This window comes from Vombatus ursinus, unplaced genomic scaffold, assembly GCF_900497805.2.
Source record: "Vombatus ursinus unplaced genomic scaffold, bare-nosed wombat genome assembly UNPS02014817.1, whole genome shotgun sequence".
In the NCBI taxonomy this organism is placed as follows: domain Eukaryota; kingdom Metazoa; phylum Chordata; class Mammalia; order Diprotodontia; family Vombatidae; genus Vombatus; species Vombatus ursinus.
Window position 1 is genome coordinate 11,086,178 of NW_020954595.1, and position 15,068 is coordinate 11,101,245.

The 15,068-nt window shown below is 45.8% G+C and overlaps 1 protein-coding gene across 1 annotated transcript in view; it reads left to right on the forward strand.

Moving 5' to 3' along the window:
• The first annotated feature begins 1,250 nt into the window (after positions 1–1,250).
• AOAH (acyloxyacyl hydrolase) overlaps positions 1,251–15,068 on the forward strand; it is a 115,584-nt gene continuing 101,766 nt past the window's right edge. Inside the window, exons 1-4 of the mRNA XM_027835812.1 lie at positions 1,251–1,331; positions 2,120–2,284; positions 2,340–2,539; positions 3,009–3,148. Coding sequence (XP_027691613.1) covers positions 1,251–1,331; positions 2,120–2,284; positions 2,340–2,539; positions 3,009–3,148 — 586 coding nt within the window. The remainder of the gene's footprint in view (positions 1,332–2,119; positions 2,285–2,339; positions 2,540–3,008; positions 3,149–15,068) is intronic.

Below are 15,068 nucleotides of genomic sequence, written 5' to 3' on the forward strand. Positions count from 1 at the left end.
TAAACCTATGAGTGCTTGAGAAATATCAGCTGCCATTGCAGATGACTGAGCATGCGCGGGGGCAGGCAGAAGTATATTTTGACAGTGGAGTTAGTGGGTGGGGTCACAGGGCACACAACAAAGGGGGAATCCCAGGAAGGAAGAGCCTAGGCACAGGGGCTGTGGGAAAGGGGGAAGGAGCGAAAGGGAATGTCACCCGCAGACCGTCCTTCCTTCCCTTTTGCCCAAGTTTTCTGCTCCTCTCCCTCACCCCAAGTAAAGGAAAGAAATGCTTTGCACATAGCAGACCTTTGACGAATGCTTTTGAATAGTATCTAAGACCTGGGTTCAAATCCTGGCTGTGGAAGCTTGGACAAGCCACTGCCTTCTCTGGCCTTCAGTTTACTCATTTGTAAAATAAAAGGTTGGCTTGGGTGGTTGCCCTGAATCTGTGATTCTGTGGCTTGAATCGAAGAGAGCCCCAGAGAAACTGGGTGGGAGTGAGGGGCAGGTGAGGAGAGCATTTGACTGGAGAAGAGGAGCCTTACCCCGGCTTCACCCCCAGGAGATGGAGATATTGCCATCCCGTGTCCTCCCGTCATGCCAGGCCAAAGCACAGACCCCAGGATCATGGGATCCCAGATGATGAGTAGACAGGAGCATGGAAGGAGGAGGAGGAGGTGGCAAGGTAGCACGGTGGAAAGAGTCCAGGCATTGAGTGAGAGGATCCAAGTTCAAATCTCGCCTCTAAGGCTTACCAGCTCTAACTGAGGGCAAGTCACCTCTGAGAGAGCTGGACGAGCTAGTCCCCAAGGTCTCCTCCAGCTCTGGCCCTGTGCTCCTTTAATCCTTCCATGAGCCTCAGTTTCTCCTCTGTGAAATTGGGGGTTGGACCATGTCATCTCTCAGGTGCTGGGGTCAAGGTTCATCTCACTGGTGCCCAGGTAACCCAAGAATGCCTGCGTGGGAGTGAAGTCTCTGGGTCTGGGGGTTCTCAGTGTGGTTGGCCTGCCTTCAGGTGGAAAGACCAGGTGGTACAGTGGGTAGAGCTCTGGCCTTGGCACTAAAGGACTTTATCCATGTCCAGGTTCTGCTCTTTCCTGCCTGTGAGAACCCTGGAAAGTTACTGAACCTCTCTGTGCTTCAGTCTCCTTATCTGGAAAACGAGGAGGATGGACTGGATGAACTCTGAGGGGCCTTACAGCTCTGGGTCTGTGACCCCATAAAGTCTGAGGTCCACAAGGAGCTCCATCAGAGATGAACTTTCGGATATGTTCGAAAGGAGCCTGTTCCCAGACCAAGCCTGGCTGCCTGTGTACAGAGCGGCTGACACTGGGTCTACTCCAGCCCGTGTGAGAGCTCTGCCGATGGCAGCATCCCGCTACTGGCTGCCCCCCAGCTCCCACTGACCCTGCCGGCCGTCCTGTGGCCCTGCCAACCTCGGCCTCCAGCCAGAGCTGAGCACCTCTCTCTGTGTCTCTCTCCATCTCTGTGTCTCTCTGTGTCTCTGCTCTCTGTGTCTCTCTGCCTGCCTGCCTGCCTGCCTGCCTGTCAGTCTGTCTGTCTGTCTGTCTGTCTGTCTGTCTCTCTCTCTCTCTCTCTCTGTTTCTTTTTCTGTCTCTCTGTTTCTCTGGGTGTGTGTGTATGTATCTCTCTCTCTCTGTCTGTGTGTGTCTCTGTCTCTCTCTGTATCTCACTCCTGTTTCCTATTTCTAGAAAGAAGCCTGCTCAGAGCTGATGAGTTCTACTGCATATAGAACCAACTGTCGTGACTTGGAGGGTGACAGGATGTTCAGATCTAATCTTCAGAGGAGGAAATCATCAGCTCTCTGAGCTCAGCTCTTTTTTTAAGGCACACACACACACACACACACACACACACACACACACACACACACACACGCACGCACACTGTTGGGAGACCAGGGCAAGATTGGAGAGCTGGATGAGAAAAGAGGAACACTGAGCTGAGTTTCCCAGCAAGCCACGAACTCAGTGGTTCTGTCTCCTCCGATCCTTTCTCCCCACCGTGCCTTCCCTGGGCCACAGGACATTGGCTGGGCTTCCTTCTTCCTTGATCAAAACGAAAGGGCTTGAGAAATCTGGGTCTGCACATGTTGGCCGGCTGGCTCCCCTGCAGAAAAGACCGGCTTCGTTAGGGCCCTACGTAGACACGCTCACAGAGGAGGCTGTTGGGGGGACGGGAACCTCCCGGATCGCTGGCTGTAAATCTGAAAGCCAGACAAGGATCCCCAAAGAGGAAGCTGAGGCTGAGCCGCTCATTGAGAGGCCGCTTGGGGGGGGAGCAGGAACACTCTGACGTGACTTGTTTTGCAAGACAGGAAAAGGAGGGTGCATAGTGTGATCCCCCTGAACTCTTCCGAAAAGCCCTGGAGTTTCTGGTCACAGGCTCAGAAAGAATTCCAGCAGCTGCTTTCCAGGCCTCTGTCCTCAGTGGCTTTTGGACTCTGACCAGCCTGACCGGCAGGCCCCCATCTCTGCCAGCCTCGGGCCCGAAGTCCAGGGAGGCTTCACCGTCCCCCAAAGGCCAGGAAGCAAGGTGCTGGTTTGAGAGTGGCCTGTCTTATCCCCAGGGAGAAAGTGGGTCTGCCCTGTGTCATCCCTTCCCCTTGAAACTTGATGGCATTGTGTGCATGTATGTATGTGTGTATGTATGTGTGTATGTATGTAGATGAATGTATGTGTATGTGTGTGCATGCATGGATTATTTGTGCATGGATTGTGTGTGTATGGATTGTATAAATGTGTGTAGATGTGTGTGTATGCATGTGTGTATGCATTGTGTATACATGGATGTGGGTGAGTGTGTTGTGTACATGCGTGCACATGCATGTGTGCATGTGGGTATGGGTGTATGTGTGTGTGCATGCATGGATGTGTGTATGCATTATGTATACATGGGTATGAGTGAATGGATTGTGTGCATGTGTGTGGGGGTGTATGCATGTATGCCCTGCCTTTCCTGAGTTCTTGGTGAACTGAAGAGTGTGGTGGATGTGGGTCCACAGCTCCTGTCCTGGGATGAAGAGCTCCCCGCAAATCCTGCTTGCAGCTTCCCTCCTCTTCCTCTTCTCCCGACCCATCTCATCCTCTCCGGCTCCCAGGAACCCGACTGGCCCCCTCCTCTCGGATGGACATTCGTGTGTAGGTAGGTCATGGAGCTGAGGGCGGGGGCTCTGTGTGGTTTTGTTTTCATGCACATGCTGAGCTTTATGAAACACTTCTGGCCTGTTCCTGGACGCCTGTCAGCACCTGCAGGCACCGGGAGAGAAGGCATTTCAGGGGCATCTGGCAGGGGCCAGAGGGTGCTAGCCAGGACATCCAAGCAGCAAGGGGTCATGGACAGGGAGCAGGGGAGGACTTCTGAGGTCATAAAGTCCTGCGCTTGCCCTCGCCTCATTTTACAGAGAAGGAAACTGAGGTGCAAACGAGGGAACTTGAGAGACACCACCACATAACAGACTTGGAGTCAGCGAGCCCTGGTTAAATCCTGCCTATGGTGACCATATGATGACCCTAAGCAAGTCATTGAACCTTCTGAGACTCAATCTTCTCATCTATAGAGTGAGAGGGGTCCTCTAAGGTCTCTCTCAGTTCTAGATCCGAGTCTGCAGAACCACTTTCAAATCCTGTCTTTCACTTATTGGCTACATGACAAAGGACAGGTCACTCAGGCTTGTTAAGCCTCAGTTTCCTCTTCTGTAAAATAGAAACAGCAATGCCCTACCAAACTTCCCACATTGTTACAGAGCATCTGGTGGCTTCAGAGCTGGATGAATGGCTGTCTGCTTGGGTGGACTTGTAATGCATCCAGAGCCCAAGGAGCTGTTCTTGAAACGGTATCAGGAGCAGGGAGAGTCTTCTAACTGGAAAGTGTCAGTGAGGGACAGGTAGGGTCTAAGAGGGTGAGAAGGTGGCCAGGGGGCTAGGTAGGGCCTGGGGTTTGTCCCTGTCCTGTGTGATACTATGAAAAGGGCAACAAGGAAGGAGAGGCAGCTTGGGGACCTTAGCTGTGATGAGGGAAGGCCGGAAGGGCTCATCACTATGGGTCTCTGGGGACAATGGGAGACTACAGGGTCCCCTGGAGTCAGCTGCCACCCGGGGGGATGGGTGATCTGTCCCCCTCACTTCTGAGATCTGACCCTTCAGTGAAATGCGGCACTCCCCTCACAGAGGATTAAAATAATACCAGACCACAAGCTTCTCTGCTCAGCTTCACAGTCATTCAGCAGGACCCACAAAGACACATGGTCCACAGCTAGTCAGGTCTAGGGAGGGAGAGACATGTCTGCCTTTGTCCCTCCCCCATCCCCTGTTTATTATTTTTAAATTTAATTTTATTTTGTTTTCAGTTCCAAATTCTCTCCCTCCCTCCCCTCCTTCCCCCACCTATTAAGAAGGTAAGAAAAACAAAACCCGTTACAAATATGCATAGTCATGCGACACTTTCCTATATTGACCATGTCCCAAAATAAGAGAAAAAGAAAGAAAGGGAAAGAAATGTGCTTCAACCTGCCCTCTGAATCCATCAGTTGGGTCTCTCTGGAGGAGCGCTTTTCATCATGAGTCCTTTGGAACTGTCTTGGATCATTGTAATGATCAGAGTAGTGAGGTCTCTCACAGTTGATCACATTGCAATGTTGCTGTTAGGTGTACAATGTTCCCTTGGTTCTGCTGGCTTGGCTTTGCATCAGTTCATAGAAGTCTTTCCAGTTCTTTCTGAAACCATTCCCTTCATCATTTCTTAGAGCCCAGTAATATTCCATCACATTTATTTACCATAACCTACTTGTCCAGCCATTCCCCAATTTGTGGGCATCCCCTAATTCTTTGCCACTACTTTAAAGAACTACTATAAATATTTTTGCTAGGTCAGAGGATATGCACAGTTGTAGAGCCCTTTGAACATAGGTCCCAGTTGTTCTCCAGAAAGATTGGACTAGCTCACAACCCCACCAACAGTACATCAGAGTCCCTATTTTTCCACATCCCCTCTAGAATTTGCCATTTTCCTTTTCTGTCATGTTAACCAATCTGATGAGTGTGAGGTGGTACTTCAGCATTGTTTTAATTTGTAGGTCTCTAATTGTCAGTGATTTCAACCATTTTTTAATATGGCTATTAATAGCTTGGATTTCTGCCTTTGAAAAATGCCTATTCATAGCCTTTGACCATTTATCAATTGGAGAATGGGTCTTATTCTTATAAATTTGACTCAGTTCCTTTAACATCTTAGAAATGAGATGTTTATCAGAGAAATTAGCTGCAAATATTTTTCCCAGTTTTCTGATTCTCATTTTAGTGCATTGTTCTTGTTTGTACAAAAACTTTTTAATTTTATGTAATAAAAATAATCCATTTTATCTCCTGTGAACTCTACCCCTATCCATAGATCTGCCAGGTAATTTCTTCCGTGCTCCTTTTATTTACTTATGATGTCACTCTTCATGTTTAAATCATAGACCCTTTTTGGACTTATCTGGGTATATGGTGTGAGATGTTGATCTATACCTAGTTTCTGACAGACTATTTTCCAGTTTCCGTCAAATAGCGAGTTCTTGCCCCAGTAGCTTGGAGCTTTGGGTTTATCAAACATTAGGTTATTGCAGTCATTTGTTTCTATATACTATGTGCTTCATTTATTCCATTGATTAATCTTTCTATTTCTTACCCAGTACCAACTGTTCCAATGGTTATAGCTCTATAGTACAGCTTAAGATGTGATACTAAAAATTGTTTTAATGTGTAATTGAAGGGGAAATTATATATATATATATATATATATACATACATATATTTAAAGATGTAGACTGCTAAGCTGCTTTCCTTCCTGCTTTTTTTCATTGATTCCCTTAATATTCTTTTTTTTCTCCCTACATTAGCCATGTTGCAAAAATGTGATAATTGTGATAATTTTGACCTTTTGTTCTCCCAGATGAATTTTGTTGTTATTTTTGGTAGTTCTATAAAGTACTTCTTTGATAGTTTGATTGGTATGGCACTGAATAAGTAAATTCGTTTGAGGAGTATTGCCATGTTTATTATGTTGGCTCAGCCTACCTATGGGCAATTAATATTTCTCCAACTGTTTAGATCTGTCTTTATTTATGTGAAAAGTGTTTGGCAATTGTGTTCATGTAGTTACTGTGTACATGTTGGCAAGTAGACTCCCAATCATTTTTTACTATCTGCCATTATTTCAAATGGAATCTCTCTTTCAATCTCTTCACACTGGGTTTTGTTGCTAATATATGGAAATGTTGATGATTTCTGTGGGCTTATTTTATATCCAACAACATTGTTGAAGTTGTCCATTGTTTCAACTGGTTTTTCAGTTGATTCTCTAAGGTTCTCTAAGTATCGTATCATCTGCAAAAAGTGATAGTTTTGCTTTCTCATTGCTTATTTTTATTCCTTCAATTTCTTTTTCTTGTATTTTTGCTATAGCTGGCATTTCTAGTACAATATTGAAGAATATCGGTGATAGTGGGCATCCTTGCTTCACCTCTGATATTATCGGGAAGAATTCTAGCTTATCTCCGTTACAGACGACATTTAAACTTGGTTTTAGGTGTTGCTACCTACCATTTTAAGAGAAGCTCCATTTATGCTTATGCTTTCTAATGTTCTTAAAAGGAATGGGTGTCGTATTTTTGTCAAAAGATTTTCCTGCATTTATTGAAATACTTATAATAACTTTTGTTCTTTTGTTATTAATATGGTCAATTATATTTATAGTTTCCTAAAATTGAACCAACCCTACTTCATCGGTAGAAATCCAGCAGCAGCAGTAGCAGCTTCACAATCAAATAATAACTAGCATTTACCTGGTGCCTACTACATGCCAGTCACTGTGCTAAGCACTTTACAAATATATATCATTTGATCCTCACAAAAACCCTGGCCAGGTAGGTGCTATTATTATTCCCATTTTACAGTTGAAGAAACTGAGGCAAATGGGGGTTAAATGACTCATCCAAGGCCACCCAGCTAGTAAATATCTGAAGCCAAATTTGAACTCAGGTCTTACTGACCCCAGGCCCAGAGGTCTATCTGCTGTGCCATCTAGCTACCTGTTATACTGTATAATCTTTGTGACATATTGCTGTGGTTTCCATGCCAGTATTTTATTTAACATCTTTGCATCAATATAATTAAATTACTTTATAGTTCTCTTTCTCTGCTTTGACTCTCCCTGGTTTAGAAGGAATTTGGTAGGACCTTTCCTTTACCTATTTTTTCTAACAGGTTATACAGTATTAGAATTAATTGTTCTTTAATAGTTTTGTAGAATTTGCATGTAAATTCATCTGGTCTCATTTTTTTTCTTTGAGAATTCATTTGTGGGTATTCATTGGTTTTCTAAGATAGACCATTCTACCATTACAGGCCACTGCCCTTTCAGGGTCTTGCCTATTACTAGATTTACTCCTAAAGACAACCTAGCCTTGATAAAGAGTTTCAGAATAGGAGTCCACTTTCCACAGGCCGGGGAAAACCCTGTCCACACCCCTCGGCAGGGCATTCATGTTATGCTAAAGGGGAAATGGGGTATGCCCAGCTTTAGCAATGATACCCTTCAGAAACTGTGGGCTTGCCAGAGAAAGTACCAAAAGTGAGGGACCCACTCAATATGCTGGCATGGTCTAATCTTTAAGGATGGTAACCACACAACCTCTGTCTGCAGGTTCTTATAGGGTTTGTTGTCAGTTGAATGTGAGCACACTTCTCTCTTCATCTGCTCCCTTATACTCTGCAAAGGGTTAGCCCCACCTCTTCATCTTTTAAAGATGACTTTTGTGGGCCTAGAGTCATCAACTGCTCTCTTGGCAGTCAGGTTATTCATGAAGCTTCATGACTGGTCCATGCTCAATGGCACATCTTATGAGTTTTGGCATCCCTGACATTGACAGTAAGAAATTGAGGAGGGCTTTTTCAATTCTCAAGTGCTTTCATTCTGTGACTTTTGGGGCTGCTTCTGGGCAATGAAAATGTTTGCTTTTTAAAATTAATCAAGCAGACTGAGACAGTACTATACTTAAGGATCTATTTAGAGTACGGATTGTTTCTCGCTGAAGCTATTTCTCTCATTTTAATAGAGAAGATTTTACACAGACTAAGACTCATGTGGAAACTAAATGCCAAATATGGGCCATATTCTGTCTATACCTTCCTATCTCCCAGCAGACACCGCCCACCCCTCCATGCCACTCTCCAAATACTTCGAATTACCATGCATGCATCAAGAGAGCAAAACAGTCACAGCTAATGGGGGGAAATGTTTTCCTTCAAAGTTCCCATTCCAGACACTGAAACTTTTACAGAAGAGCCATCCTCTGTATGCCCATGTTGCTAACGGCGCATGCTCTCCACCCAGCAGTTGGTTGCTTTATTTATTTGTGTGAAAAGCCCAGCATGCTTTTCCCTGATGGCCTTTGAAGAATTTACAGACTGAGAATTTGTGTTTGTGGTTTACCCAGCAACTGGCCTTTGCAGCATAAGTGGGAAAGTAGGTCAGAGGAAGTGGTGGAGAGGCCTGATCTTGCAGTTAGAAATGACCTGACTTCAAATCCTACCTTGGACCCCAGACACGCCCCTTAACCCGGCTGAGTTTCTGTTTCTTCTTTTGTCCAATGGGGCTGCTACCTACCTCTGGGCTTCCTGTGAAGAAGGCACTTACTTAAAGCAGCACTCAGCAAACAATATTCATCACGACTTCAGTAACACAAATGGGAAGAGTAACCACAAAAAATGAAAGGCGTTGCAAAATTTTAACGAACAAGGCTGCCTTGAGAGAAGGGACATGAGAAGGCCCTCCCACCCAGCCCCTTTGCAAAGGAGGGAGGGCCACAAATGCTGGGCGTTGCATAGCTTCTTCGATTGTTTTCCTTTTTCTTTATTCTTTTGTCGTTAAAAACACTGTTTGTTACATAGGATGGCCCTCGGGATGAGGGAGTGCGAAGAAGGCTGAAGGAAACAATGGAAATATAAAAAAACAAAAGACATCGATCACAACTTATTTTAAAAGAGGGAAGTTCATACTTAATAAGCCTTAAGGAACTGTCCAACAGCTAGGTATTCTCATCACCTGAAAACAGGCGGCAAGGCCGTGGGAGTCTACTTCCAGGGTCCTGGCCTGGAGAGGACGTGGGCCATCAAGGAGCTGACCTCAGGTGCCCGGGCACCAACCTGCCGTCAGAGGGGGACTCTGCTCACCCGATGCCTTTACCAGGCCCATGAGCTTCACTCAGGCTTTCTTGAAAGTCAGACGAGCTCAACCCCTGATTGACGCTGCTTGATAATGTTTGAATACTCAAATGGTTCTGAGGATCACTCTCTCAGTAAATATAGATAAATCTTAGCTTTTTTACACAGGACTGAAGAAATTTCCTCAGATAGTCCTCTGGTCTCCTGTTCTTTGCAATATCATCTCATCTCTTCATCGAGTTTCCTTCACTTCAGCCAAAATGGTCTTCTTGTGTTCCCCACAGAACTCTCACAAATGTCCCCCACCCAGTCTTGCTAGGGCCAGAAAAGGGCAAATATTGTGATTCTTTGCCAATCCAGCTTGAATTGGGACCATTGCTAACTTCCAGATGGATTGTGTTTCAAAACCTCAGGTGTAACCTAGTTTCTATTTGCAGATGACACCATATGGGTTGCAGCATGCCCAAGAACACTGTAGAGTCTCCTATGAGACCTGTAATCACTCAAAAGCCTGACAATTCATGTGGGAAAAACCAAGTGGATGAAAACTCTGATAGGTGATTAGTTGGACAATTCAATAGAACTTGTCTAATAGTATGTATTTCTTAGACAAATACTGAATATGGAAAATAAAGTGAGCCCAGAATTGAAGAGGGGGATAAAGACATGCCTTTACAAAATTTCTCAGTGTTTTCAATGACCCCAGGTTTCTCTTTCAAAAACCCATCTCATCTTCTTAACGCCAATATTCTTCTAGCATTGGTATATGGCTATGAATCACAGAACACCAGTCTCTGAAGAAATGAAATTGAGAATCACCTAAAAGGCAGTGATGTGAACATTAAAACTAAAGAATTATTTGTTACTTGAGGAAAGTGGTATAAAATGTCACAAGTGAAAATATAGACTGGATGTTGTGCGATGACTGATGTTGATAAACTTAACCCTACCTAGCAATACAAGGATCTAAGATATCTCCAAAGGCCTCATGATGGAAAGTGCTATACACATCCAAAGAAAGAACTATGGAGTTTGAATGTAGATTGAAACATACTATTTGTTATTTTTTTTTTCTTCTGTTGAGTTTTGTTTCCTCTTTCTGATGGTTCCCCCTATTGGTCCTAATTCTTACTTACAATATCAATAATGTGAAAATATGCTTAATAGGAATGTGTATGTATAGCCTATATCAGATTGTGCACAATCTTGGGAAGGGTGGGGGGGAGGAAGGGGGAGAAAAATTTTAAACTCAAAAGCATATGGAAGTGATTGTTGAGAAATCAAAATAAATTAATAAAAAAAAAGAAAACATAGGCTGGGGGGCAGGGGGTAGTGACGGTGGGGGTGGGAAGATGAGTTAGTCATTAGCAAACAAGAGCAAGGAATAACCATCAGAAAGACCATCAATCAGTCAATTAAGTTATAAGCATTTATTAAGTACCTACTACTTTCCAGGCACTGTCCGAGGTACTGGGAATATAGTACAAGAATGAGAATCCCCACTCACAAGGAGTTTACATGTGCTTCACTGGTATCCACACAAGGTTCAGAATACAAGAGAGACTTAAACACACCAGGTAGACCCACATGGATTTCTAGGAGGACAAAGTCAAGAGCTGCACAGAATGGGCAGGTGTGGATGGGATGTGATTGCATCATTGGAAGGAACGTCTGGATTGAAGAGATCTCCGATTCATTGATGTATTGAAGTTGTTTGGAACTTGAAACACATTTTTACATAAAAACAATCTTAAAAAGTCTCAGGTCAGCCTACAAAATCCAACTTTCAGTACAACAGCACAAAGGAGTCAGTGTGAACAGAAGACGGTGTCATTTATAATGGGGGAATGTTGGTACTTCCATCCCTCTGGATGGAATGATGACGGATGGATGGCTTGCAGACAGGGAACTTACATGAATGGGTAATGCTGTTATTTGCTGGTGGCTTTTAAGCCACAGAAGACACTGAATGACAGAGCAATGGGGAGTTAGAGACCAAACTAGGGAACCTATTGGAGCAGCATCATGGTGGTGATCCAGGCTCTTGGAGGAAGGGATCTCCCTTCCGTGGACATCCATGTGGGCTGATGACCAGGTGGCCCCAGGGCAGAAGGGTAGCCAGGGCAGAGAATGGCATGTGAGGTGGTCCTCAGAGTGCCCCAGCCTAGGATCACCATCAGAAAGAGTCAAGGACAGCCCTTGAATCTAGCTTCATGGGTCACTATGTTTCTGTAAAATCCCACCTTCTATGACTCCCCCTGAAATGGCAGAGGCATGACACTATTCAGCCCAGAGATACTGGGACTTCCTTCAAGTCCTAACTAAGGTCCTACCTTTAAAGGGACTTTTAAAGGGAAGCCTTTACCAATCCCTCTTCACTCCAAGCATTTATTACATGTCAGGCACTGTGCTAAATACTTTACAAATATTATCCCATTTGATCCTCACAACAAATGTGAGAGGTAGGTGCTATAATTATTCCCATTTTGCAATTAAGGAAACTGAGGCAAGAAGAGATGAAGTGACTTGTCTGGGGTCACACAGCTGATAATTGTCTGAGGCTGGATTTGAACTCAGGTCTTCCTGACTCCAGGCCCAGTGCTCTATCTAGCACCATCTACCTGCCTCAAGCATTCAGAGGTCTTACACCAAAGGGAGTGTTGGTAATTGATAGGACTCTCTGTGCAGTCTTAGCCCCAGCTGCCTGGCCTTGAATGCCCACCTTTTGATCTTGTAAAGCTAAGCACTCTTTTGCAAGGATGTAGAAGGCTCCATTTGGATTATTCTCATCATCTCTGATGGTTCTTCATTTATAATCACATGAAGCTCCCCCTCATCTCTTCCCACATCTGATAGCCCTTGCAAGAACAACTCCAATGTGTGTGCAGAGAGTTTCTTTGGGCACACATGCCAGGCAGACCTCCCCCTGGTTCTGCAGCTCTCCTAGATCAAAAGTGCTTCATCCTGTCCCTCTGAGCCTCCTCTGCCCCCAGAGGCAGAGCTGTGGTTTCTCTCCCTCCTCTTCCTCCTCTTCCTCCTCATTTCTTGGCAGACACACCCAGGTGCCCCTTCATGTGGCCTGGAGTCAAACAAGCTTCCTATAGGATGAGGGAGACTCGCCCCTCACTCACTGGCTCTTCTCTGAGCCCAGGGTCTGAGAAGGTTCCAGCCCCTTTGATAGTCATTCCTGTGACATGAGGCAAAGAAGGGATTAAAGAGCTGGTTCTCTCAGGCCTTCAAACCTCCTCCTCCTCCTCCTTGTTTTCTTTTATCTGTCTAATGATTCTTCACTTTTATCCAGGAGTGCTGAGGAGCCTGCCAAGGTTCCTATGAGCTGAGAGGAGCTTCTGGGAGAAAACCCCACATTTACTTTCCCAAAATAACAAAAGAAATCATAAAGACTCTCAAAGTATTAAAGAGCTCCTGCCATTACTCAGCAGCAAGAGAAGGCAGCTAGGTGGTGCAGTGGTTAGAGCACTGAGCCTGAAGCCAGGAAGACCCGAGTTCTAATCCAGCTTCAGAAATTTACTAGCTGGATGCCTGGGAGCAGGTAGCCACCTCCATGTGCCTCAGCTTCTTCCACTGTAAAATAAGGATAATAGAAACCCTTTCCTCCAGGATTATTGTGAGGATCCAATGAGATGGTATTTGTAGAGCGCCTCACAAACCCTCGAGAGCTGTGTTATCACTATTATTACAAGCCACCTAAACTCTTTGAAGCTCGGTTTCCTCATGGGTAAACTTGGAATGATAATATTCACCTTGCCCCCTTCACAGTGGTGTTGTGCTTTGTAAAAGCTAAAATGCTGTATAAATGTGATCAAAACTAATTTGCTACTTTAGTCGAAAGCTTTGAACGTCCCAGTTCACTGAGCATTCTGGGTAGCTGCGTTCCAGTCAGTCAAGATGCTGCCGTCTTCATTTGCGACACTGAGCTCTCCTCAGTCATCCAGGGCACAGCCAGAGTCACACTGACTCATGCCTGGCCCCAGACAACGGTGTTTGCAATGACATCTATTCACTCTGCTGGCAGCATCAGCTTTCCCAATTTCACCACTGGCCATCCCTGCACTCCCAATCCATTAAGTCCTCTCTATTTTCCTGTCAATAAGGCCATGTGAAATCAGCCCCGTGGTGGTGGCTGGCCCTGGTGACGGCAGCAGCATGCCCAGCATGGCAGCCGCCAGCTCACTCCTTTGATACCGGACAATCCATTGGGTCAGTTTGCTACAGAACACACTGTTCTGCCTGGAAAGGATATTGGCTGTGGAACACAGGGTTCAGTAATGGAGTCATCTCCTGTAATGAACCCATGACAAAGAGCCTAGACTACCAGGTGATTGAGAGACAAGGAGGTCATGGGGAGAAGCCATCACAGGAGCCGGCTAGACAATGGACGAGGGACAGCCTCTCTCCAGAGCTCCTGACTCTCCAGGAGCTGATGGGGGAAGCCTCATGAGCTTACCAGCTTGGAAGCCTTTGACTGAGACTTAGGGAAGGATTGGGGATGGACTGACCAGTGTGGACTGTTGTAAATGGATTGGGATGAATTGGTTGTCTCAGACTGGCATAAGCCAGAGCTGCTCCTTCGTGCTGGGCCCAGAAAAAAAGAGGTCAGTGGCAGCTGCCGTGCTTTGTCCTGGTCAGAGAAATCTGGACAGAGCTGAGCACGAGCTGGAGACCACAGATCTGAGCCTGGGCTCTGGCCCCTATGGGACATTTGGGCATCAACACAGCCCAGGTACCAAGCGGTCACACCCTACCTAGCTCCAGGAAAGGCAGCTCTGATCAGGAGAAGGGTGGAGAAGCCAGAGTGCCTACATTCTGAGGACCCGGACCCAGGCCTGGAGGAAGCACTTTGGGATTGTCCTCAGGCTCCACCACATACAGCCAGGAGAGGGGGAGTGACTTTCTGCTCCCCAACCTTCTAGTGAGAGAAGGGGCTGATCTAGTGAGAGCCTGGGCTGTAAAATAAGCCTCAAGTGTGCCTCTAGCAACTCCAGAGTCCAGGGGGGAGCACCCAGGCTTCTAGAGCTAGGAGAGGGAGCTCCTGACAGGACCAGACTCAGAGAGACGAGGATACTGAGACCCCTGGTCATGAAGCTGAAGGAGCAGCGGGGCGCCAGCCACAACCTGCAGGAACCGAAGCCCTGGGCTTTTTCCAATTCTGACCTTACCATGATTTATTTGGAGAGAGGAGGTACGAAAGGAAGGGGCTGATCCTCTGGCAGCTCCAAGTTCATTTTCAGTCTGTAGGAAGCATCCAGGACCTTGGAGAAACACCCTCGGGCTCAGGAGTGAAAGTAATAGTAACCAGAATACCAGGGAGTAGGAATCTCCTCATTAACACTAAATCTGTTTCCCTTCTGAGAGGAATACAAATCAGTGGGGGAAGGGTGGGGGAAGGGTGCTTTAAGTCTAGAGGGAAGTGATTTAAGACCTTGGGAGAAAGGTGACTTGAGGGAGACAGAAGATAATCACATTGATTGTTTATAAGCCACTGAGAGTCCTTTGTTTTCTCTCTTTGGGGTGAAATAAAGATAGTCCTTTACCTGTAATGTATTGCTACCATGGGGAATGAATTATTGTATGTTTAGGGGAAAATTAAAGAAACCAAGATAAATTATTTCATCGTTCATTGGATTCTTCTAAGTGGGCATAAGGTGTGTGTGTCTGAGGGGCGAGGAGGAGGATTTGGGAACATTGCTGTTTCTTTGATTTTCTGATGTAGCCTCCGGCCCAGGGCACGCTGGCTCCTGCACTCAGATGGACCTGGTCCAGTCCTGGAGGCTGCTCAGAGAGCATGACACTGTGTGTGTGTGTGTGTGTGTGTGTGTGTGTGTGTGTGTGTGTGTGTGTGT